This window comes from Rhinichthys klamathensis, unplaced genomic scaffold, assembly GCF_029890125.1.
Source record: "Rhinichthys klamathensis goyatoka isolate OS25496 unplaced genomic scaffold, OSU_Roscu_1.1 h1tg000011l_1, whole genome shotgun sequence".
NCBI lineage: Eukaryota > Metazoa > Chordata > Actinopteri > Cypriniformes > Leuciscidae > Rhinichthys > Rhinichthys klamathensis.
The window spans coordinates 16,919,136-16,945,196 of NW_026606564.1; the positions used below are offsets into that span (position 1 = coordinate 16,919,136).

At 40.0% G+C, this 26,061-nt stretch overlaps 1 protein-coding gene across 1 annotated transcript; it reads left to right on the forward strand.

Moving 5' to 3' along the window:
* Nucleotides 1-1,388: 1,388 nt before the first annotated feature.
* LOC130096110 (gastrula zinc finger protein XlCGF57.1-like) lies at nucleotides 1,389-16,298 on the forward strand (the record flags this gene model as incomplete). The annotated part of the gene is made up of 3 exons (XM_056262764.1): nucleotides 1,389-1,518; nucleotides 10,783-12,564; nucleotides 16,267-16,298. Coding segments are annotated over 3 exons (1,944 nt in total), but the record flags the coding sequence as incomplete, so codon positions are not given.
* Nucleotides 16,299-26,061: the final 9,763 nt, after the last annotated feature.

Genomic DNA, 26,061 nt, shown 5'->3' on the forward strand with positions numbered 1-26,061 from the left:
ATTCAGATTTAATATCTAATAATAATATAACACAGAAACAGTTAAGGGTGTATGATAGTCTTCTGAAATATTTAAGAGATACAAATTTGATTAGAAGGATTAGTCTGTTTTTATATTCCTTTCGTTCATCGAGGCCAAATACTCCTTCCCAAAAGGTGGCGGCAATGCACCTCAAGCTGGTTTGCCAACCGCCAAAAACACAAAACAAGAAGAAGAAGAAGAAGTAACGGTCCAGGTCCAGTCGTCCTGTCGTCGAGTCTTCTGATGTGAGTCGAGCTGTTCACGGTGCACTTTATACAGTTTGTTTAAACGACAGGCTCATTTCTGTATCGTTTTCTTTGGGCAAAGCGATACTTGTGCGTCTTTCTGGCGTCTTCCTACTGAAATAAACATTTAGTGCTGCATCAGCTGCGAACATGAGGGAAATATGTTGAGTTCATTCAGACCTCAGTGATTTTGTGTGTTCGTTTCGATGTCTTGAGAACAACTAATAAATGTCAAGTCAAAAGTCAAAGTTTGAGATCTGTGAGGGGGAGACATTTTAAATCTATACATAAATGATAATGTAATTATGAATAGTTTGACACAGTAAATATTATTGTTTGTGTTGCTTTTTTTTTGTAAAGGTTTTATGATCCTTGTTAGTTTCTGTACACAAAACTGTAATTAACTGTAGTGGTTGATGAAAAATGAGTGTCATTAGTGTTATTGATGTTTTACACGTGTGATATTCTGAGAAATAACAGTACTGTTATTAACGTTATTGTCTTTCGGTAAAGCAATTTATAGATTTCTAACATATCTAATGTTACTCAAATAATCTGGTTAGGGTTAATGGTATACTATAATGTAGTATAATGTAATATATTATATATTATCAAATAGTATAATAAAGTGAGATATTCTGCTGATGATCCTGAATGGCTTGCCTCAAATATACTCTGAGGCTCATCAATATTAACAGAGCTGCTGAAAAAAACCTTTATTTCATGTTAATAGTTTCTGCAGAAACTATTACACCTAATTTATTATGCTGATGTCTTCAGATCTCCTGTAAATTGATACAGGTGCAATACTCGTTTGCAAACGTAGCTACATTTATTTCTGTTCATGCTTTCAACTGGTTTTCTTACCATTTGCAAGAATTGACATTACATTACTTGTATTCAACTCCCATATTTCTTGATATCTGACAATTAAAAGTAAATAAAAAATATTTTAGCAATAACAATCATTTTTAAATTAGATAGACGATGAATAGATAGACAGACATAAATGCTTAGAATCACTTAATATAAAATCAAACCCAGTAACTGATATATTTTTGATTTTGGCAGATCAGCAATTCAACAATAAATACTAAAATATTCCCATCAGCCTACAAGTGAAGACGAGCATCAACGCATCAGGACGAGCTGAAATCTGCACAGACTGAGTTTATTAAAGAGGACAGAGAGAACACGAGTGATCCAGAACCCTGCAGAATGAAACACACTGAACATACTGAAGAACAAAGAGGTTGGTGTTTATTCTTCATTCATTCAATCATGATGCTGAAAAACATTCATGTTTTAAAGCTTCATACACTTCATCACATTTATAAACCGTTAAACAGTGTTGTTTTCGTCAACGATGACGATAACGAAATGATTTCGTTGACGCACTTTTTTTTATGACGATAACGCGACGATGACTAGCTAAAAATGGCTCTAAGGTGACTAAAACATGACGAGACGTTTTCGAGTTTTCGTTGACAAGACGAGACGGAACGAAAATGATTATAAGTCTGACGTTCACAATCACAAGCATGTCATTTCTGCCTATTTTGCGTGAAATCTGTCTGTTTGGAGCTAAAAAAAGTATCAGCAATGCTGCCGCTTCCTTGTTTTGGGTAGGCTACCCATGCCGCCGCGCGCACCAGATTCCACACAACACACCTGCGGCTGCGGCTAGTCACTCACCACACATCTTCGAAGGACCACGGCAGCGATCGAAGCCAATAGACGGGCTTGGTGGTCGGAAACGACGAGATGATTTATGGACATACTTTCAGTTTCAGTATAATCCAGCGGTTCTCAAAGTGTGGGGCGCGCCCCACTGCCGTGACAGGTCTCCTCCAAACGGGAGGAAATTTTCCGTTTTATGCCTTTGTATCTTTATTCGCTCATGGCGTCCGCATCGTCAACTTCATCTTTGCTGCGACACCGAAAACTCCAGTTTATTAATAAACAATTAAATGTCTCCTTGCTATTTTTTTACACATTCATAATCATTACTTTTGCCGGTTCTTTGTGGCAAGCTTTATGCGTGCGGTCGTGCGCTCGAGTGCGGCTATAACGCTCATTATCCTGTATAGCCTATTTAAGTAATTAAATTAATATAAAGGGGCGATTTGTCCACTAATGGCTTAAATGAACAACTACTAGTCGACTAGAATAAAAACTTTAGTCGGAGGCAGCTCTTATTCCACATATTCTCGAACCAGCAGGCCATTCTGTGTTGAGCGCGCGAGCCTGAGCTGAATGAGCGAGCGGAGGGATATTCAGAAATGCGCTCTCCGCTCACATGCTCTGTTCGGAACAAAGCAATATAATAATTAATCATTAGTTTATATCTTATACACTGCCCATACACTACCCATCATTTTAATCCCATATCAAACACAGTATGTTATGTCTATTTTATCTTTTTTTTTAAAATATATCACGTTTTTAAGTAGGCGAAAGGCAGAGAGCTGTGTGCATTCTTCTTCCCTTTGCCACATCATATCTCTGTGAGATGGGCTTTTCAGCTTCACTGAAAACAAAGTACAGATCTCAGCTGAACATTGAGCATGACTTTTGAGAAATTGTGCAATGCAAAACAGGCTCATTGCAGCCACTAATGCAGGGATAAATAGACCTGTCTTGCCAAATAGATTTCTAATCTTTTCTCTTTTTTTAACAGATTGCAAAGTGGCACTTTTATTTCTTTCCCATTTTTGAACTTGATACAAATTGACACAGCTGCACTTTTATTTTCTCTATTTTTTAAAGACTCATTTTTTTTATATTTTTTTTTAAATTGACTAAAACTTGACTAAAACCTTTTTTTGTTTTCGTCGACTAAAACTTGACTAAAACTATTACGTTTATAAGTGACTAAAATGTGACTAAAACTAAAAAGCATTTTCGTCCAAAAGACTAAGACTAAAACTAAAAGGGCTGCCAAAAACAACACTGCCGTTAAACTATGAAAGGGTACAAAATGTTCTTGTTTTTAAATAAAAAAAATTATGGTCAGTAAAGAGAGGTTCATATTGATTTTTTTCAACATCTCGTCAATCTCAATATTATTTTAACTGGCGCACTGAAACGTTCTTTGTTTGCATTAGTTCAAAGTTACTGTTAGTTTTAATGTAAAGATTGTAATTACCTCGACTAACTATACTGTATCATCAAAGGTCTAACATGCAAGCTTCAGTATTTGACCTCTATTTTATTCTGAAATCATATGGTGACAGTAATATATTAATATGTGTCAGGAGTTATGAAAATGAAAAACCAAGTGAGTGCATCCATTTAATATTAATTATGAGACTCAGCTGCATCCATTAAGAAAAAACTTCCATGCGTTCGTCATGAAAGTGTTTGACTAAACAACGTTCCTTTACAGCTTTTAGTTCAAAAGCGTCCAGTTTTGGAGAAATATTGATAGTTTATCATGTTTACGTCAAATTTCTATAGAGAGGAGTAATATATTTTTGAAGCATTGACTTGAATGCAGGTTTCTTCACCGTGTTGAATGGAACCATCTCATGAACTAGTTACTTGGTAACAGCGGCTTTAAGGCATTTATGCCTGTTACTTTCACAGCTGTATTTGACAGATTTCGCAAAGACTTCAGCTACTCCTTATTGTCGACTGGTACCGGCCTCAGCTGTTCTTTTTGATGTTGCTCCGCGACCTGATGCTTGAGGCGGCAGCTGCGCTTCAATGGCTGGATGACAGTTAGCGAGATGACGCCTCAAATTAGATGTATTGCCACGTGTCACAGGAACCCTTTTTGCCACAAATTTTGCATATCGGCTCATCTAAATTCGCTGGCTTGCCCTTTTCATTGGTTTGAAAGCCGAAATGTTCCCAAACTGGCGACGTGACATTAGGTTTTGGGACGAGAGCGCCTGCCATCGTTTCAGTAGGCCTTTTCAAAATAACGAAATAACGAATGACAGCCGTGACACTCTTGTATCATTATTAATTTCTTTTAACATTAAATGTTGAATTGTAAAACAAGAAGGCCACAGCCTCATGGAGAAAAAAACCCAACAAAACTGAACACTACAGTTGCCGGGGTTTCCTTTCCTTCCTTTTGTCGGGTATTTTCATAACTATAGAGTGTATTTATTATGCAATGCTAATCGACATAGCGTATATCACTGTGCAGAATGCTACAAAGCAGGGCTCGACATTAACGCTTGTCCGGGACAAGTAAAATAGAATTGTACTTGCCTGACCGGACAAGTAGTCTGATTACAACGTCAATAACAACTAGGGTATCATCATTAAAAAGAGAGCATGATTCTGATTTTATTTCATCACTAACCCTAAAATTTACATAAATCCCGCCCCAGGAAACACCCAGTCCATGGTGAGAAGAGGAAGAGTTGTTGTAGTCGAGCACATTTGTGAGTCTGCTCAAGCTGTCGCTAGGGCTGGTCCGAATACCATTTTTTGAGCTTCGAAGCTTCGGTAGTAATGAACATCAAATATTCGAAGCTTCGTAATCTCTGTATGTCTGTCTGTGTCCGTTTGCATTTTGATTATTTCGAGAACCGTTCATCCAAACGACTTCACAAGGGAGTGCAGTGTCATATTTGTTGCAATATAGATAGACAGGCAAGACGCGACACGTTCAGAATTAATACACTTTTAATAAACTACAGAACAGCGCGAGCGGGAAGCGGCGCGCCTCACGCGAGCAGAGCTTATATGCTCCGAGAACGGACACTGCACTAGTGATATAACACACACACACACAGGTCTGTTAACTTAAAGGTTCTCTAAGCGATCCTGGGTGACGTCACTTCTTGTTGACGTTCGAACTATTGTCAAACAAAACAGAGGCTAGCTAGACCCTCATCCGCACACTAACCCCCCAAACCCTTCTTGTCAGTCATTGGCTGGAACAGATTATGTTTCGTGGTGCGGGTAAGCCCAGTTTGTTTTTGTTGCCGTTTGTGGAGCCTGGGCTGTCTGCAGAGACCGTGTTTTTTTACAGTGTGTTCAGGGGACAGGCAGCCAGCGGATAGTGAGGAGATGTTTGCTGTATGTGACAAAAAAAAAGTTTTGGCCTAAAAAACGCGTGACATCGCTTAGAGCACCTTTAAGCAATATTTTTAATAAGGTAGTCTAATATTTTTCTCACTAACAAATTACTGACAAAGTAGGGTAGATTTAAATAAAGAAGCGGCGCGCCTTGAGCAGGGCTTATATGCTCCGAGAATGGACACTGCACTAGTGATATAAAACACACACACAGGTCTTTCAATATTTTAATAAGGTATAGTCTTATAATATTTTTCTCACTGACAAAGTAGGGTAGATTTAAATAAATAAAAAAAATAAAAAAAAATTAAATAAAGAAAAACGAAATTGTGACGTGAAGTCCCAGTAAAATCTCAAAGTCTCCTATATTTCGCAGTAGATTGATTTAGATTAATAATAACGGGTAAAAAAAGATAATACATTTTGTTTCTATTATTCTATTTTCCACAATGTCAAACACAAACTCAGGCATGCACTTCTGTCCATACACACTCCGCTGTTCTGCGCTCTAGCCAGAGAATACTCCCGTTGCAGGAACACTTTTAGTAGTCCAAGAAGAAGCAAATATATTTATTAAGTAGCTATAACGAAGTTATATGTTAAGTATTATATTTCACCAGATTTTATAGTGTAAAACATATTCAAGCGCGAATGAGAACCGTTTCGAGGGGGATGCCAGGTGTGCAAAAAACAACAACAACAAAAAAAAAAAATATTCGAATGTCACATTTTCAAATCAAATACCAACCCACCGAACAAATATTCGAATGTTCGGGTCCAGCCCTAGCTGTCGCATCTATCTTTTCACATGCAATACAGTTCGCAACACAAATGAAATATCATGTCTCTCTGTAGGCATCTTACAACAGTTCCCACACGAGCGATTTATAGATTATCATGACAGAATATGCTAATCAATGACTTAAAGATAGTTAACTCCACATCAGCAACATAAATTCATCAACTAGCCATTCAGAAATGTACTGTTGCTCTACATGCTGTCACTTCTTCTTCAGTCTCTCCATCATTGTGCGACTCAAATTCAAAATTCAAATAAAAAAAAAAGCTTTATTGTCTATCCCCACAGGGGGTAGAAAATTGTCTTTAGACAAGGGCTCAACAAACAGTACAATACAAAAGACAACCACACTATTTAAGATACACCCTCCCCCCCCCCCTCCTCCCCTCCCCTCCCCTCCCCTCCCCTCCCCTCCCCTCCCCTCCCCTCCCCTCCCCTATTTCCTATTTAAAATATCAATGGCAGTCGGAATAAAAGTCTTCTTATACTTGGCCTTTTTCACCAAAGGTACTTTATATCGTCTACCCAAGGTACCAAACTGACTCCAGTTCAAAACATAAAAGGCACAACGGTTTCTGATATTTTAGTGCTTGTCTGCATGAGCTAATTGAAGCTGCTAACACACACACACACACACAAGCTCTTGAAGCTCCGCCCTTTGTGTCGGGAGCAGCAGCTAATTTGCATTTAAAGGGACACGCATGAAATAACGCATTTTTACTGACCCTCAAAAAAGGACAACTTTAACATGCTGTAAAAAAAACTTCTGTGGGGTATTTTGAGCTAAAACTTAGCATACACATCTGGGGATAACAAAGACTTATTTTACATATTGAAACATATTACATTTACATATTAAAGGGGTGATATAATGACCCTTTTTATATGTCAATGTAATATCAGGAGTTAGAAGTGCAGTCAATTTAAGACAAGAGTCAGAATTATAATAAATTGAAGACATTTTTTACTGAAGATAGTTTGCAGCTTCATCAGGCAGAAGTCAGCTTCAAGACTCACAAGGAGTTCCTAGGCCGCCCTGCTTACAGTTACAAAGATCACAGTAGTTATACCCTTCACAAAGGTCTAAGCTACGTCCTTGGTTCAAGTTGAATGATTCTGATTGGCTAAGAAATAGATAAACACACATTTTCCAATCAGAAATCATTCATTAATAGCTTGATTGTAAACTATATATGCCAATCACTCATCAAATCACTCAAAAGAAAAAGATATACTGAAGAGACAAGGAATTCCAGATTTTCCCCTTCAGTTGCTTTTTTTGAGTTCTCAGATTTAAAAACGTCTATAGATGTAGAGGCTACACTCGTTCTGTGGTACCGGTTCTCTCATGAACAGATAGACTACACATGCTTGTTTAAATTTTAAGTGTTAAATAAAAAAAACCTTTCTGCCCGTACTATCAGATGAATTCATGCAGGTGTCAGTGCTTTCTCCGTTAAATTATCATTAAATGAGGGCGGATTTTTAGCGCATTTACTTCTTAGGTAATCTATGGTTTTTAATAATGGAATTTAATATGGACTTAATGCTCTCTACTAGGGGTGGAACGGTACACACAAGTCACGGTTCGGTTCATACTAGAGATGCGCGGATGGGCTATTATTTCATCCGCAACCGCATCACAAAACTCATCATCCGTCCGCCATCCATCCGCACCAACGTTTTTGACCAATTTTCAAAACCGCACCCGCCCGCCATCCGCTGATACAAGGCGCTGCTGATGACAGCCGCGAGACTAGAAACCGCCCGCCACCCGCCCGAATTTAATTTAAAAAAAAAAATTCGTCACGTCATCCGCCCGATCCGCGGTTTATCCACGGAGTCCGCGGCTATAACCGCCAACCGCGCATCTCTAGTTCATACCTCGGTTCAGACATCACGGTTCGGTACGAGTTCGGTACAATGGAGGGAAAAGCAAAACAAAAATGCAGAAGGCCATTATTTTTTTATTGTGCATGTCTCAGGCTGTACCACCTAGTGCATTACTACATTTGAGTAATTCATGTAATTAACAAATTACTATTGGAGCATTTTCTCTGGGGGCTGGATTAAAGGAATATAAATGTCTTAAAGGTTGGGTAGGTCGTTTTTGGTCTAAAAAACTTTTTCCCAAATTTGTTTAAACTTTCTATATATATCAATGCATAATTAAAATGTAAGTACTCTGATAAAAAGAGTATAAAAATCGAGTGACTCTAGACCGTTTAATCTGCACTAAACACAGCTCATTATTTCCTTCCGGGACGAAACAAAGGATTGGCTTAGGCGACTGTCACTCTCTCGCAACCATGGCAACACCCCCGCTGCTACATGCGCTGCCCACATGCGCGCACTCGTTTGACTCGAGGAGGGTAAGAGACTAGTAAGAGACACAATTACATGCAAAACACGGCGTATATGTTATGAATCTTACACAAAATTCACCTTCATCACAGTGTAACTGATTGTAATGGGAAAACGTGTATCAATGCAACCTGTTTTTAGCTTTGCTTTATGTTACTAGCTCGTTAACGAATCAAACTCAATATATTTTAAACTTTAACAGTATCGATATGCTAGCTTGATAGTGAGTATTAACAGCCATGTTAGTTGTTTATATTCATAATGATAAAGTTAGGTATTTTATTACATGTGAGTCTGACATGATGTCACTACATGCACTGCTCCTCTCCGCTCGGCGCTAGTAAGCGCGTCCTCCAGCTGTGAGCTGTCGGCATCGCACGTTCATGTGTTTTGGGGGCGTGGTTTTGGAAGGAGCCCAGAATGGAGGGGGTGGAAGTGAATGGAGATAAGTAGCTGTGTTTATTACAGCCCTGAGAGGACTACAGACACTCGATTTTTATACTCTCTTTTCCAGAGTACTTACATTTTAATTATGCATTGATAAATATAGAAAGTTTAAAAAAAATTGGCAAAAAGTTTTTAAAAAAAATTCTACCTACAATACCTTTAAGCCTTGTATTTTTTAAATAAGTTTTATTAATAAAGTAAAGGCATAGAACCAGTTTATTTGTAATGCATTGACAATAGTTTTATATAATTAGTTTATTAATTAAATTAATAAAAAGACAAAAAGACCTTGAGATATGTTTGGTAATTGTATCTGAATCAATTTAAAATGAATTTGCTATATTTCAGATCAATATATTTGTTTTCCTTAAAATTTTAATTAACACTAACTTTATTCTCATCTGAATTATAAATAATGTATTTCTGTATAAAATAATACTACCATTAATACTACCTTTGATTTTCTTTTTTTAATCAATGTAGAATGTGTAACTTAAAAATAAACAGATTAGTGCTCTGTTTGAGGACAAGAAATGAAAACCAATGCAATATGATGAATGTCCAAAAGATGGCACCGACAGACTGTTTTTAAATGGGTTGGATAAATAGATAAGATAACCGCTGTCATCATGACTCATGAATGTTTTGCTGGTCAAACGGAAAATATATATAGTTCTGATTTTCCCCTCCCGTTTATCTACAGTTCAGATCTAGAATTCTGAAGTGAAATAAAGTAGCGCTGTAATAATTTTTTTTATAAATTAACCAGGGCAAGAGAAATAGAGAGAGAGAGAGAGAGTGTGCGCGCGTGCGCGCGCGCAAGTGAGTAACCTAATATTGAAGCTTGTTGGTTTAATTAATTGTAACTGACTGGGAAACCGAAGTTTTCCCAAACTTGCGATCTTAAAGACAGGTGCTCTAACTCTTGTGGGTCGCCACCACTCGCCATACTCGTCCTTGGTGCTGCTATCTTTGACTCACTCTCTGGACCGTCGACTTTACAAAGAAACTGCATACATAGGCGGAGCTCGGCTAACGCAGGGCTACAGATTATATGGCCCTAAAGAACCTGCGTATCTAACAGTAGTTCCGCTTTACATCAATTAATTTGCACGCAAGTTTTATTTAATTTTATACCATGTGTTCTCCGTGTAAATTCATGGACCGAACCGTGACGCCCGCACCGTTTCGGTTCAATACGAATACATGTACCGTTCCACCCCTACTTTCTACGAACTTGACGTGCAATGCCACACTGACTGAAGAATATGGTTTACGAATAATTTTGAATTGTAAAGCTCACTGAAATGTTTATTTTTTCAAGAAGGGTATTTGATAGTGTCAAAGAACGTGAAGTGAGAAGTTTGATCAAAGAAATGAGGGATTAAAACAGTAATTATAATGAAGACAAAAGAAAAGAATGATTAGAGCTATAACCTGGCCGGAGAGGTGTATATGTGTGCAGGGAAGAATGAAAATGAAGACTAAAAATTAATTAAAAAATGACATAAAACTCAATGGGCTCAGGGGAGGCAAGAGAGGCCCGGCATCCTGCTGTAACTTCACCTGAAGGTGTCGCTGTTGGACAGTTACTTTTTAAAAACAAGTAAATTTTACACTTTTTAATGTCACATTTTTAATTTGCGTTTTTATTATTTGTAATATCTATTATTTTCGCATCGTTTTTTTTTTTTGAGGAGACACCGCCTCCCTTTGCTGCCTCAGAGGAAACGCCCCTGATCATAAAATGTTACAGCAGTTGTCAACTTTGTTACTTCAGGGCTCACTTTTATGTCCTTTTACTTCATGATCCTCTTTATGAATTGTTTTGATGTACTGAAAAGGAAATTTTCTCTTTCATTTCAGACCTGATGGAAGAGAACGAGGAGAGTGAAGTGGAGGAGGAACTTCATGTCAAACCTGGAGAAAACCAGTTGAGTCGATCAAAGACTAAAAAAACATTTTTAAAGAAAACGAGTGCCAAGAAATCTATAACCTGCACTCAGTATGGGAAGAGTTTTTCAAGGAAATCTAGTCTAGAGATTCACATGAGGATCCACACAGGAGAGAAGCCGTTCACTTGTGATCAGTGTGGGAAGAGTTTCTCAAGGAAATATGGCCTAAATATGCACATGAGGATCCACACAGGAGAGAAGCCGTTCACATGTGATCAGTGCGGGAAGAGATTCCCCCAAAAAGCAGGTCTTGAAATTCACGCAAGAGTTCATACTGGAGAGAAGCCGTTCAAGTGTGATCAGTGTGAAAAGAGATTCTCTACCAAACAATATCTTCATGATCACATGAGAATTCATACTGGAGAGAAGCCGTACACATGTGATCAATGTGGGAAGAGCTTCACACTAAATAGAGGCCTTGCGCTGCACATGAGGATCCACACTGGAGTTAAGCCGTATGTATGTGAACAATGTGGAAACTATTTCACACAGAAACAAACTCTTGATGCTCACATGAAAGTTCATACTGGAGAGAAGCCGTTTAAGTGTGATCAATGTGGGAAGAGTTTCACCCGATTAAGAAACGTCAAAGAACACATGAAGATCCACACAGGAGAGAAGCCCTTCACTTGTGATCAGTGTGGGATGAGTTTCTCAAGGAAATATGGTCTAAATATGCACATGAGGATCCACACAGGAGAGAAGCCGTACACATGTGATCAATGTGGGAAGAGCTTCACACAAAAACCAGGTCTTACGGTGCACATGGGGATCCACACTGGAGCGAAGCCGTATGTATGCGAACAATGTGGAAAATATTTCCCACACAAAAAAAATCTTGATGCTCACATGAAAGTTCATACTGGAGAGAAGCTGTTTAAGTGTGATCAATGTGGGAAGAGTTTCGTCCGATCAAGGGACCTTAACGTACACATGATGATCCACAGGGGTGAGAAGCCGTTCACTTGTGATCAATGTGGAATGACTTTCAGACAAGAAAAAAGTCGAGAGATTCACATGAGAGTTCACACTGGAGAGAGGCCGCATGTATGCGATCAGTGTGGGAAGGGCTTCATCCGACCAGGAAACCTTAAGAGTCACATGATAATCCACACAGGAGAGAAGCCGTTCACATGTGATCAGTGTGGAAAGAGTTACCAACGCAAAGAAAATCTTAAGCGACACATGAGAATCCACACTGGAGAGAAGCCGTTCACATGTAGGCAATGCGGCAAAAAATTTATTAGGGCATCAATCCTGAAGGCACACCTGACAGTTCATACGAAGGAGAGGCCACATTCATGTTCTGTTTGTGGAAAGAGTTTCTCACGGCGGCAAACTTTACAAATACATGAGAAAATACACTCTGGTGTGAGAGAGTACATGTGCTTTGAGTGTGAGAAGACTTTTATTTTAGCAAGCAGATTAAAATTACACCAGATAATTCATACTGGACAAAAACCTTACAAGTGTTCACACTGTGACAAGAGATTCTGTCGGTCAACATCTCTGAAAACACATGAGAGGATCCACAGCAGAGAGTACACGTGTGATCAGTGCGGAAAGAGTTTCACTATTAAAACTCATCTGAAGCTACACATGAAGATCCATGAGGAGGAGAAACCACATCACCGCAGTCTGAGATCACGGTTAGTAGTTCATCTTTATGTGCTGAGCAAACAGTCTCTTATGTGTAAGTTACTGTGCGTTCACACCGGACGTCTACCGCGTCTAGTTTGACGCTTGACCACTTTGTGTTAATTCGCGTGTCAATGGCGAAATTGACGCGCGTAAAAACAACAGTTTGAAGCGAAATTTACGCGCGTCAGAGGCGAAATCCGGAGGTGAAAGTTTCGAAACCCGTTGGCGGCCATCTTTTTAGATGTTTATCTAGCATTAGCATTATTCGAGAGAGTCACCGCTTGTATATGCTCTGAAGAGCAGAAACAAATGCCTAGGGGACATCGTCGCTGTACTCGGGTCCACCAGACCCTCCAGAGGGTTTCACAATTTGCTCCAGGAGCTAGGTTTGGTGGACCTAACGGTGAGGACGCTGACGAGGACAGCGTAGGCCGTATAAGGCCTCGGCCTCGAGTAGTCTATGCCTGTCGAGCCCGTGCTCTACAGCCCGGCGCGAGGTTCACCCTCGCCCGCATCCACCTAATCTGTCATTTATTTTTGTTTTGATAATAAATGGAGCCAGCCTCCAAAAGTGAAACCTATCCTGTGATTTTTTTAAATGTTTGTATACACTAAATTGTGTTTGTTGTCTTTACATTAGAATAATAATGTTTCATATAACGTTAATCTAGAATAGATATGGAATAAATAGCATTCAATACAAAATGAGTATCTCTCATATATTGAAATCGAGTTTTTATGTGAAAGATTTGCTTTGCACACCAAGCATTTTTGTCATATTACAAAATAATTTATTGAGGCCAAACATAAAATAACATTATAAACTGTCACTTTACCACGTGACAGCAGCAAGCAGGCTCCTGATTGGTTAACGCGGCGCGAATTGACGCAGAAGTTCTGATTTTTCAACTCGGGCGGCAGACGCGAGTTCGCGTCAAACGCGAGAATCCACAAAAAGCACTACATAAAACATTCGCGCGTAACGCGCCAGACGCTCAATTCGCGCGAACGAGGCGTATTAGCGTCTACCGCGCCGCGCTCTACGCCTCATTCGCGCCACAGGAATTTTTTACGCGCGTAACGCGTCTTTGCATAGACTTAACATTGAAATCACTCACGCCTGACGCGCTATTCGCGTCTGGTGTGAACGCACCATTAGGCACAGACAAATCACCCTGTAGCCCAAGACTGGTCGCCCACTGAAGCTAAGCAGTGTTGAGTCTGGTCAGTACCTGGATGGGAGACTCCTGTTAAAACTGGGCTGCTGCTGGAAGAGGTGTTAGTGAGGCCAGCAGGGGGCGCTGCTCACCCTGTCGTCTGTGGGTCTTAACGGCCCAGTATATTGACCAGCACATTATACTGAAACAAGCACCGTCCTTTAGATGAGACGTTTAGCCCAGGACACACCAAGGCGGCTTTATTTTTTTCTGCCCCGTTGGCTCTAGTCTCAGGTTTTTTCGGCTGATTCGGCATGTATAGTCAACGTCGGCCTCTCAGTGAGAGAGACGATTGGCTATTCAATTAAGTGAAAAAGTCAATAATAGCAAAACAGCGAGCAAAGAAGTCAAAACGGTACAGTTAGAAGGCTGTTATAATTTGAAATTTTACCTGAGTATTCCATCGCTCAAATATTTTCATAATAATCATGAGTGGAATGAAGAAAATGATCGGCATGATTAATATATAAAACGGTAAGCTGAGTTTACGGTTTGTATATCTGCAGTCCTAGTTTTGGTTTTGTGTTTTGATTGATGAAAATAGACACCAGCTAATATAGAGAGCCAGTGTTTCCTCTAGGATTTTTTCCAGCCGTGGTGGCAGGCCTATTTCGCCAGGGGGAGGGGGCGTGGCCCATGAGTGATATTCCCATTGGCCACGCCCCCTTATCCCAGGTGTTTAAACCTCCCCTAAGCATTATAACATGAAAGGCGCCAATAAGAGCGGCAAAGCGATTATGCGCATCGCGTGCGCAGAGTGATGCACTTGAAGCAACGCGAAGTCACAGCGTGCAGCGCTTCGCATTGAGAAGTTCAAAGCACAAAGCGAAGAGATTATATCTATCTATGCTTAATGTATTATATCTATGCAACAGTTTATTGAGCCTTTTCTTTTAACAGTTTTAAATTTCAGTTAACTTACAGTGCGCATGAAGAACAGTTCATAGTGCTCTCTACTCCAGTGCTGTAATCTAACAGACACCCGGGAGAAAGGAATATGATTTAGAAAGCGCTATAAACTCCAGCAAGATAGTAATTTTATGCAAACTATAGACCTTTATCTACAAATAAAGTATAATAATGGGAACATTGATCTTGAAGAAAGTGTCGTCGTGTTACTGTCGTAACCGAACGTGACGCGCTGTTTGAATGCTGAATGTAGAATGACTGAGGAGAGATGAGTTTCCATTAACTTTAACTTAACGACTTAAATATACATTTTTACCTCACATTATGCTATTGAATGACTTTAGAAGTCTTGGAATATAGTGCAAAAACTTTATGGTGCTTTACAATGTTTTGTATGCCTTTAGTGGGGCTTAACAATAACACATACAATATCGGACCGAGAAGCTGCAGCCGTGGCGGGATGATTTTAGGTGTGGCGGCCCGCCACGGCAGAATGAATGTAGCGGAAACACTGAGAGCTACTTCCTTACATGAACGCACCTGCAAGTTGACAGCCGGCTGTAGTACTTTTGGTTTAAGTGTGTTTTTTGGCCAACATGTAGGGGATGAGAGGCGACAACACAGTCAGCTTTCAATTCCGCTATTTTTTTTTACATCAGATTGCTGTGTCCCTACACTTAAAGCGAGGTCCTGACTCTCCGTGGTCAAAAAAGTCTCATGGCAATTCTAGTAAAGAGTAGGAGTGTAACCCCGTTGTCCCTGCCAAATTCCCTCCATAGGTGCTTATCAATCATGTACTCCTGATAATCCCCATCCATTAAATTGGCTCTGGGCTATCTCTCTCTTATCCACCTGTAGCATGTGTGTTGTAGGGGTGCAATGATTCTCTGTAAAAAATCCACCCACGGATCGGCCCGCATTCTGACGACATCTTTATTATGGTTGGTTGAAAATTACATGTAAAACAGACAGAGTTCAGATAATGTATGTTTCTGTTGATGGTTACGCATACTGGCTTTCCAATACGTTACAAGAGCGATGATCAAAAACGTGGATAAACTGGTCACTTTTTGTAAACTTTGTTCAATAGGAGTGCCCATCTCAGACAGCGCGCAATATTGAGTTTTCTTTCAAGTCTTGCACTTGAACAGACAGCTTCACACACCAATTATGTCAACATGCCCGTCTTGGCAAGTATTCTAGCTAACACAGTCTATTGTGTCTTATGTGAACGTAAACCGTGGAGAAAGACAATGCATGTGTATCAGTATCAGTGTACTGGATGCATTATGCCTTAAAGGGACAGCAGCCTAATTTTCCTGCTGTCTGTGTTTTTAATATTAATAAAACAACAAAAGACACGGAAATCACTCACTGCTCTTGATGAATAGCTTTTGTAACTAATAAGGATTAATCCTTAATTTATACACTTAAATATTTAATGTTATTTTACATTTGATTACTTTATTACATTTCTGTACCTGAAAGCTAATGTTAGATCTACCTGAAAATCCGTGTTTATTTTATAAGTATTCAAAGATTATGTGTATTTTCAGTTAACTTTAGTCCGATGCATTTACACTGTTACTGTGCCTCAGATGTAATCAACTCTATCTGTGTCTGTAAAGGTGTGAACCAAATGGCCCATACAGATGTATGACCTATAGAAACTGAATAGCCCATACAGGTGTATGGCCCATAGAAACTGATTGGTGTGAATGACAAAGAAACAGCATTGCTCAGAGTAGATTGCAGGGTAGATCGATCTCCTGTGGATGGCCCTAACAGTTTTCTATTGTTTGTAGCCCATTTGTCTTCATGTATAAAGTTCTGTCTCACAGACATAACTTTGGGTTAAGATTTTTGAAGGGCAACATGCTAACATCGCTGCTGAAGGACTGCTACACTACAAACCTTCAATAAATTCTTCACCCCGCAATAACTCTTTTTTATTTGACCGTTGTGTTTTTTCCCTGAACATAGCACATACTTTACCGTACCAAAACCAGGGTTCCCGCGGATCCTTAAAAAGTCTTAAATTAGATTTTTAAAATTTAAGGCCATAAAAAATCTTATAAAGTCTTATTTTTACTTATGAAAGGTCTTAAATTTTAGATGACACTTTTACTTAGACATATCTAAAAGCTTTCCAAATTAAAACCATCTAATTAGCGTACGTATTTTTATTTATTTATTATTCTATCTTTGTGGAGTTGCTAGTTCACGTGACATTTCGCGTCACTCGCGAGTCGCGGCAGCATAACTGTCTCCTCCACGCGAGAGGAGAGAAGGAGAAGAAAGGTCGTAAATGTCAGTTCAGTTGTAAGTTCATTCTTTATGTGCGTATGGTGTGCGATGTGTATTGTCTATTATGATCTTGTAATCATTGTTTTAACAATGTACGAGGCACTGCGAGCTGACATCGCATTTCTCTCGTGCTTTCACTGCGTGATGTGTGCAGTGTAACTGTTTTGTCCCCAAATTAGTTTTTGTCTTATATTTATATCATATTATGTTCTTATATTAGAATATCACATCAGAAAGAGTGCCGCTTTCCCGTGCACGATTCCAATTGTGATATTTATGTTATACAACAGTTAAATTAACAATAAGTTAACATTGAGTTACTTTTTAGACACAATATTGTCAATATTGTTTGTTTTCCCTTTATTTCGCCGACTATAATTTCAAAATGAAACCGTAGCAGAGTCTCAATGCAACCGACAGCGATGATTTCTTGACTGAAATCCGCGTTTTGAACGAATCACTTGCTTCTTTCCCGAATGAATCAGCCGTTTGAACGAATCGGTTGAATGAATGACTCCCTCAACTCACTTATTAAGACAGTGATTTGCCGCTGCGGTTTCATATTTAAAGTACCCTTTAAATAAAATGTTAAAATTAGAAATCATTTCATATTTAAATATTGATTTAAAAATATATATCTCATAGCTTTATTTATGCAGTTGTAAATGGAGTGTAAATAAATTAATGCCACTTCTGATGCCGCTTCTGTCACCTCTGCACTGCAAAGATGGATTTTGATTGAATGATTTAATTTGACTGTAACAGTGGTACTGTATGATTATTATATAATTAAGTATTATTGTATAATTACTGTATAATTTCATTTGAATGATAGTATTTGAAATTAAAGGTGATGCATAACTCTAAATAAGTTTAGAAAAAATGTCCATATATAGGTGAAAATGCCCCTGAAAAAATCAATTTAAGGTGGCAAATATTGCCCCTTAATTAAAATATTAATTTCTGTCACTGCTGTGAACTGACCACTGCATAGAATATGAAAAATATGAATATCTTCGTGAGTCAGCTGTCAACAACAAACCTAAACCAGCCATGGCACCAGCACAAAAACACAATCAGTAAAATATCATCTAATTATTATCAACAAAACGTTGAAAATATCAAGATATATTTTTGTCAATACTGCACAGCCCTAATGTACGGTATTAATTTTGATTTCTTCAGGTCTTAAAAAGGTCTTAAAAAGCCTTAAATTTGACTTTCAAAAGTGTGCAGGAACCCTGAAAACCGTGATACAAACCGAACAGTGAGCAATGTGAATCGTTGCACCCCTAGTGGCGACGGATAGCATCATAATGCGCCGGTAAAACCTTGTGCCATTTGCCGATAGATTGATTCATGTGCCACTAAAACTTGTGCCAGCGGATTGTGTCATGTGCCATTAAAACTTTTGCCATGTGCAGACGGATTGATTGATGTGCCACTAAAACTTGTCAACATGACATCATGACTTTGCGTAAACATACACGCCACTTTCAATTCAAGTGGCGTGTTATCTATACGCATTTTGTGCTATCCGCGTGTATGTCCACGCCGAAATCTTTTGCGTGTATGTCTACGCCATTAAATGTCCGAGTGATTCCGCGTGTATGTGTACGCCGTTAAATGTCCGAGCGAAACGAAGCAAAATCTATATCTACATCTGTGGAGCGATATTTCTTTTCCTAGGATGGTAGGAGAAGACTCATAAAATGGTATTAACCCCAGTGACGGGTAGGTTTAGGGACGGGGTTGGGGTAGGTCATATATTTATATATACATAATACAGTAATATAACGTTAAGTCAAAGGCGTTGATAAACACGCTGAAAAGCGATTATGCGTGTTGATAGCACGCCAAAAATGGAAATACGAATTGGCGTGTCATACACACGCCATTTCATGAGATCAGTCTGAACTTGTGCAATGTGCAGACGGATTGTGTCATGTGCCGAGGGATTGATTCATGTGCCTCTAAAACTTGTTGTGCTGAAGAATTGTCATGTGCCACTAACTTACTTTATTACATTTTTGTACCTGAAAGCTTATGTTAGATCTACCTGAAAATCCTGAAAAGTATCTGTGCTCTATTGTTTATTTGTTCTATTGTTTGTAGTTAGATTATTTCTTTTTTTACCCTTTTTTTTTATTTGACCGTTGTGTTTTTTCCCTGAACATACCGTATATACCCGAATATAAGACGACCCTGAATATAAGACGACCCCCCCCCCCCCATTTTCCAGACTTATTTTTGTGGAAAAATTTATTTTTGTGGAAAAAATATGGTTTTCAACAGAAAATAATTTTAAGAGCAAATTTCCGAGGCGTTGTTCCAAATGCCTCGCATCACCTATGCCTCGTGTAGAGGCCCACTCGTCGGCGGAGACCAGCACATATGCGCTTCCTGATTGGCCATGACTGCGGCTGCCCTGAGTGCGACGGGATGGATTTAACCACCCTGCGGGGTCGTCTGGCCGTTTTCAACGACGATCCGGCTCCCGCTCTCTCTCTCCCCCCCTCTGCTCGAGCCGCGCAAGAAAAAGCGCCGTTCACAGAGGATGTCTGTCAGAATCTAATTTCCTTAATGTGCATGCAAGGAAAATTAGGCATAAAACATGGTGTTAGTGCATCAGATAACAGATCTGTTTACAGCATATTGATGTAAAAAAAAAAAAAAAAAAATACAGAAAGCAGCTCTCATACAAAAATAGAAAAAAGGCCACAATGAAATTATTCCAATTTTCCATATGTTAGCTTTTAACGAAGAGGGTGCCGTTCGGTGCTGTTTTCCAAGATTGAAAAACTCACATGACTTTCTAACATTTAAAGAGAAGTAAATAATTGTTAAAGTTATCCAATGGGAAAAAAACATCTCAAGCCAGATTAACCAACACAGGCAAACAGGACAAACTGTGTTAAACTGAAATCTGAAAAATGATTTATCTGTTAAAATAAAACTTGTTTGTGTTTTTGGCAGAACTAGCAGAAAGCATCTGGAAGGAGAGGACAGAGATAAAGCCAGTGATGCAGAATGAAACCTCATGATACTGAAGATTAAAGAGGTTGGTGTTTATTCTTGAGTCCTCATTCATTTATAATGCTGAAGAAAATGCTGATACTCGCTAGATTTACATTGTTTCAGGTCGAGAATAAAAAATGACAGAGTAAAGCACATAACCCAAGTGTATTATTCTGACTTTGAACTTTTAAACATTTTATTTCTTTCTTTTATGGTGTGCGGTGCAAGTGCGGTGCTCTATTGTACAGGCATGAATTTGCTTTAACTTCAGTCCAACACATATTGACGTTTGGTTTGAAAGGGGACCGTCTGTCAACAAATTCTCAAATTTTATGCATAACTATGTGATTGCTTACAGATTACATGTCAAGCCTGCGCCATCTAGAGCTTCATGACCAAACTAGTGATTTAACACAAATCATCTTCATGACATTACAATAGATCATAATCGTGCACAGCAGTTGTCGACCAGATTTGATGGGATTAAAATCACTATTAATCTCATCAGTGATCTTGACTTTAAGATTCACGTTTGTCTCCTGTTTGAAATCTCATATTATTTAATGTTTCTTTTAGACCTGCTGGATGTGAACAAGGAAGGAAAAACAGAAGCCAAAAATCACATGAGATTCACATGAGAGTTCACACTGGGAAGAAGCGGCTCAGGCTTTCGCTCTGAAATCACATCCATCTCATTCTGCAGACAATCTAATGAAATATCTGATTTATCCTGACCGATGAAAAGTATAAGAATAATATAATGAAAATGTTAGTACCGGTAGTTTTGTCAGGATAGATGATGATTAAACCTGTTCCTTGAAGTCATTTTAGACCTTCAGCAAAATGTTTTTCAGTTTATACTAATGCCTGTTAGGCCTGCTCATTGTCAATTAAAATAATTTAAAAATGAATAATTTGTAAACTATTTTTTTCTGTGCTTTTGCCTTACTAAGAATTATTTACTGTGCATAATATATATATATATATATATATAATATATCCCATAATATATACATCAGTGATCATGTGCCCTTTCTCTTGGTTTTGTAACCGTCCCCTTAAGATATCTGCATCGCCATTGCTCAGCAAAAATATTAGTGAACTTGTTATCTGTGCCAAAGAACAAGCAGAAAATTTGCTAAATATTAACAGCAAAACAAACTATCAAAGATGAGTTTCTGCAAATTCACCATAGGTGGGAATGTCAAATTTCCACATAAGAAATGAAGGGAGCTTTTACGGTTTAATTAAAGGGTTTGTTCACCCAGATGTTTTCCAACAAAACTTTATTTTGGTCTCATCTGACCATCAAACCCAGTACTACTGAAAGCTCTAGTAATACCTGGCAAACATGAGTTTGCTGTTTGATGCTTACCAAACACATTGTGGTTATATATGTGAGGTCTGATCATAGTTTGGGACTTTCTGATCTCAAGACCCAACTAACCAATCATTTTAGCACACATAATTTTGGAGAAAAAACTTTTTGTATCATCTATTCCTATGTCTGTGTAGTTTAACTGGAGTTAAAAGTAAGTTTATATTTTTATATTTACCAAGGGCCATTATTTCACACGGTCAATGTTTGTATGCAATCTGTAATACACAAAAAGTGTATAGCACAAAAAGTCTTAGCCAAATATGAAGAGTCTAGGTCCATGAGGGCAGAGGGTGTTTTTTTCTGAGAGTAAAATATCTCTACAGAAATCTGATGAGCTTCAGTTGAAGACTTTACCAGAAGATTTCATCTCTAAACATACAAAGGGCACACAGACACTCCAGGTAATACATCATTTTAAAACAATATGAACAGCCAGGTAATGTTAGTGTTAATGTGCCGTTTAGAGCTCAAGCAGAATATTCATTTAAATGTGATCACATGGGATTTACAGACATGTTTTATTACAATAAAAAACAAAACTAGATTGCAAAGTAACTGATGTTCTTTTTAGTATCTTAATTTTGGATTATATAACCATCCGACATTTAAAACATTGAGAGAATTAATGAAATGACAAAGTATTTGTATAGTAAAGCAAGTTTTTTTTCATGGAACCAGAAAATGAAACTCAAAACTTCCTTGCTAGTCCAAAAAACTGCCATGCCATGACTTTTTTTTTTTTTTTGCTTTTAATGAGACCAAGCTGCCCAAAACAACTCGTCATATCTGCAGAAGATCAAAACCCACTTTTACATCATTGCCTCTTTAGCCCCGCCCAACGATTCGCTCATGTAGTTGTTTTTTATGCAGATGCAGTTACTAAAACAACAAAATGATAGAGACACCTCTGAGGATTACATGGTGTTGTGCATTCTTTGCATTGCCTTGTGAACATGCCTCCAAAACATTAAGCGTGGATGAACGTTATTTTTAACAAAGTTCCAGATCGTGTCAGTTAGACACAAGCTGCTTCCCCACGGAAAGTAAACACTAAAGTAAAGACAACTACAACCCACAGCAGTATAAAGTGTAAAAGTAGCCCAATTCCAGGCTTGGCAACACTGAACCGAGTGTCTGTAATTGGCCTAGCAGCTTTGTGACAGCTGACATCAGAGGATTGTGAGGGAATTTTAAAAAGAGAAATGAAGCAGGGAAGTTTATGTAACAAGGTTAGTTGTTCAGGAAAGAAGGAGATGGGAACTGGCGAACGTTTCAACACTTTAATAATCAAACGAAAGTAAAAGCAGCAGCCCCTCATGGACGACTGCCACACACACATAAACAAAACATCAAGTAAATGTCCTGGCCTGGTCTTCTCTTGTCCTTGTACCAACAGACTTGGCAATGCGATCAGTTCGCCTGACGCCCCCTACCCCCTTGGACCTGCGAGTTTTGAATCGCAGCTGGAATTGCTCCATATGGGGCCGCTTCACTGGCTTCACGGCCCAATCCCAAAATGGGCGTGGCAGAACGGCACGCACCGGGTTTCCAGAAGGATCTGCGGCTTTTTCATTCAATTCACATCCCAGGCGTGCTCAATCGTGCAGCCGACGAGCTCTCACTACAGACTGGGCTTCCGGGAGAATGGAGACTCCATCCCCACTCTATCCAACTGATTTGGAGACTCTTCGGAGTAGCACAGGTAAACCTGTTTGACTCTCCGGACACGTCGCATCGCCAGTTGGTTTACTCCCTAATTGAGGGGCCCCCTTTGAACGGACGTGCTGGCACACAGTTGATCACGGGGCCTACGCAAATATGCGTTTCCCCCAGTAAGCCAACTCGCACAGACACTATGCAAGGTTTGGGAGGACGAGGAGCAGGTCTTGCTAGTTGCACCCTTTTGGCCCAACTGGACCTGGTTCCCAGAACTCGCGTGCCTCGCGACAGCTCCTCCCTAGGGCATTCCTCTGAGGACGGACCTGCTTTCTCAGAGACGGGGCACCCTATGGCACCCGCATCTAGATGCCAGCATGATGACTCCGACTTCCAACCAGATGGAACTAAATAAATATTCTGAATGTTCTGATCCAATCTGACTTCTGACCTGTAATGCTGCCTGAATCATAATCATACACTGTTCGTTTGTTGGCCAGAGGAAAACTTGCACCTGACTGAGCTGGTTTCTTTTTTAGTTTAGTTTATTTAAGAGTTTGACAAGGCAGGATATTGAAGGACAAAACCCTGAAATGTATCAAACAGAACACATACTCAAGACAACCATATATACCTAATTAAAAAGTACAAAAAATAAAAATAATAGAAACAAACAGGAGGGGTAAAACAGATGCATACAAAAACCTGAAATACATCAGGCTTCATACAAGCAGAACCTGCAAGTTATTTATAAAACAGTTTAAGAGCACGTGGAATAAAAGAAAGTTCATGTCTTTTTGATTTACTCCTGGGCACAATAAGTTCTCTACGCTGTCGTAGTAGGTAAGTAGGTGTTGGAGCCACAGACAGGAAACAATGCAGTGGTGATGAACTGTCCTTGAGTAGTTTTGTAAAAGTACGTATAGTGGCCTCGTCACGCCTCTCACTCAGTGATGGGAGAGAAGAAGTTGGAACACCTATTATCCGACAGCAACGTTTTTGGACCCTTTCTAACTCATCAGAGAGACCTTTTGGTAGTCCACCCCATACTGGACTAGCGTACTCAAGAACTACCTTGTTTCTCCCAAGGTTTTTTCTCCATTTTGTCACCTGATGGAGTTTCGGTTCCTTGCCACTGTTTCCTTGGCTTTTGGCTTGCTTTGTTGGGGACATTTATATTCAACAATATTATTGATCTGCCTTACTTAAGGTGGACGATGATGCAATTTTCTTATAGAAACAAACTTTGTTGTATTATTTTTATGTTATCACTGTGAAGCTGCTTTGATATCATCTGTATTGTAAAAAGCGTTATATAAATAAAGGTGACTTGACTTGACCTCTGGAAACTCCACGTCGCGGTGGTAGACACCATGAGTGTGAATGAGAGTGTGTAAGAGGATGCAATAACAAGTATGACCAGCAGAGGGAGACAGAGTAAAGGAGAAGGATACCAGGATCGTGACAGTACCCCCCCTCCCCCTCCCCCCTCAAGGAGCGCCCCCTGGCGCAGATGAGGAGGAAGACTGGCGGGAGCGGTAGAAGTCATCGATCAGCGAGTGGTCCAGGACGTCCCGGGATGGAATCCAACTTCTCTCCTCAGGACCATAACCCTCCCAATCCACCAGAAACTGATGGCCACGACCTCGAGGGCGGACGTCAAGAATCTTGCGAACTCTATAGACGGGGGCGCCCTCAACTCGGATAGGAGAAGTGACCGGACGAGGAGGAGCGCGAATAACGGGCTTTATACAGGACACATGGAAGACCGGGTGAATGCGCCGAAGGTTTGCGGACAATTTAAGCTTGACAGAGACAGGACTAAGAATGTCAAGAACACGGAACGGGCCGACAAACTTTGGTGCCAGCTTACGCGAAGAGGATTGGAGAGGAAGATTAGTTGTGGACAGCCAAACCCTCTGACCCACAGAATAACGAGGGCTCTTGACTCGATGCCTATTAGCAAACCGTCGGGTACGGGAACGGGACTTGCAAAGAGCAGATCTAACCCCTCTCCAAGTGCGTTTAGCACGCTGAATAAAGGCTTGGACGGATGGTAACTTAGAGTCAGAGTCTTGTGAGGAGAATAGCGGGGGCTGGTAACCAAGACAACACTGAAACGGGGATAATCCTGTAGCGGAGGACGGCGGAGAATTGAAGGCGTACTCAGCCCAGGGAAGCTGTTCAGACCAGGAAGCAGGATTGCGAAACGTGAGGCTGCGGAGAATACGACCGATAGTCTGGTTAGCTCGTTCGGCCTGGCCATTGGTTTGAGGGTGGAAACCGGAAGAGAGACGACAAACCGCCGAAGCACCAATCAAACGACAAAACTCCTTCCAAAATAAGGAAGAGAATTGGGGACCCCTATCGGAAACAACATCCGTGGGGAGACCATGGATCTTAAAAATCTTGTCGACGACAATTTTGGCCGTCTCCTTGGCAGACGGGAGCTTGGGTAACGGAACGAAACGAGCGGTCTTAGAAAAACGGTCAACGACAGTAAGTATCACGGTGTTCCCCCCAGAAGGAGGGAGACCCGTGATAAAATCCAAAGCGATGTGCGACCACGGGGGAAAGGGCAACGGGAGAGGACGCAGCAGACCGGCTGGAGGAGAATTACAAAACTTAGTCTGAGCGCAGACCGTACACGAGGCAATGAAACGACGAACGTCGCGCTCATAAGAGGGCCACCAAATCCTCTGGCGAATGGTGGCGACGGTGCCCCGGACGCCGGGATGGGCGAAGAGTTTGGACAAGTGCGCCCACTGGAGGACAGCTAGACGAGCAGAAGGCGGAACGAATAAAAGACCCTTGGGACAAAGACGAGGAGTAACGGCGTGCGTAAGAGCGCGCTTAACCCTCTGGGGACCAAGGGGTTTTTGGGGCCCTTGGGATGTTTTGACATGCGCTGACATTTGTGCTTTTTTCAGTTATTTATAAACATGTTAATGGCAAAGGTGTAAATTCACTCTATATAGCACAAACGGGGCTACCATAATATGTGAGCAACATGTATGTACATGTTTGTATTTTTGAGAGAATATTATTTATGCATGGCTAT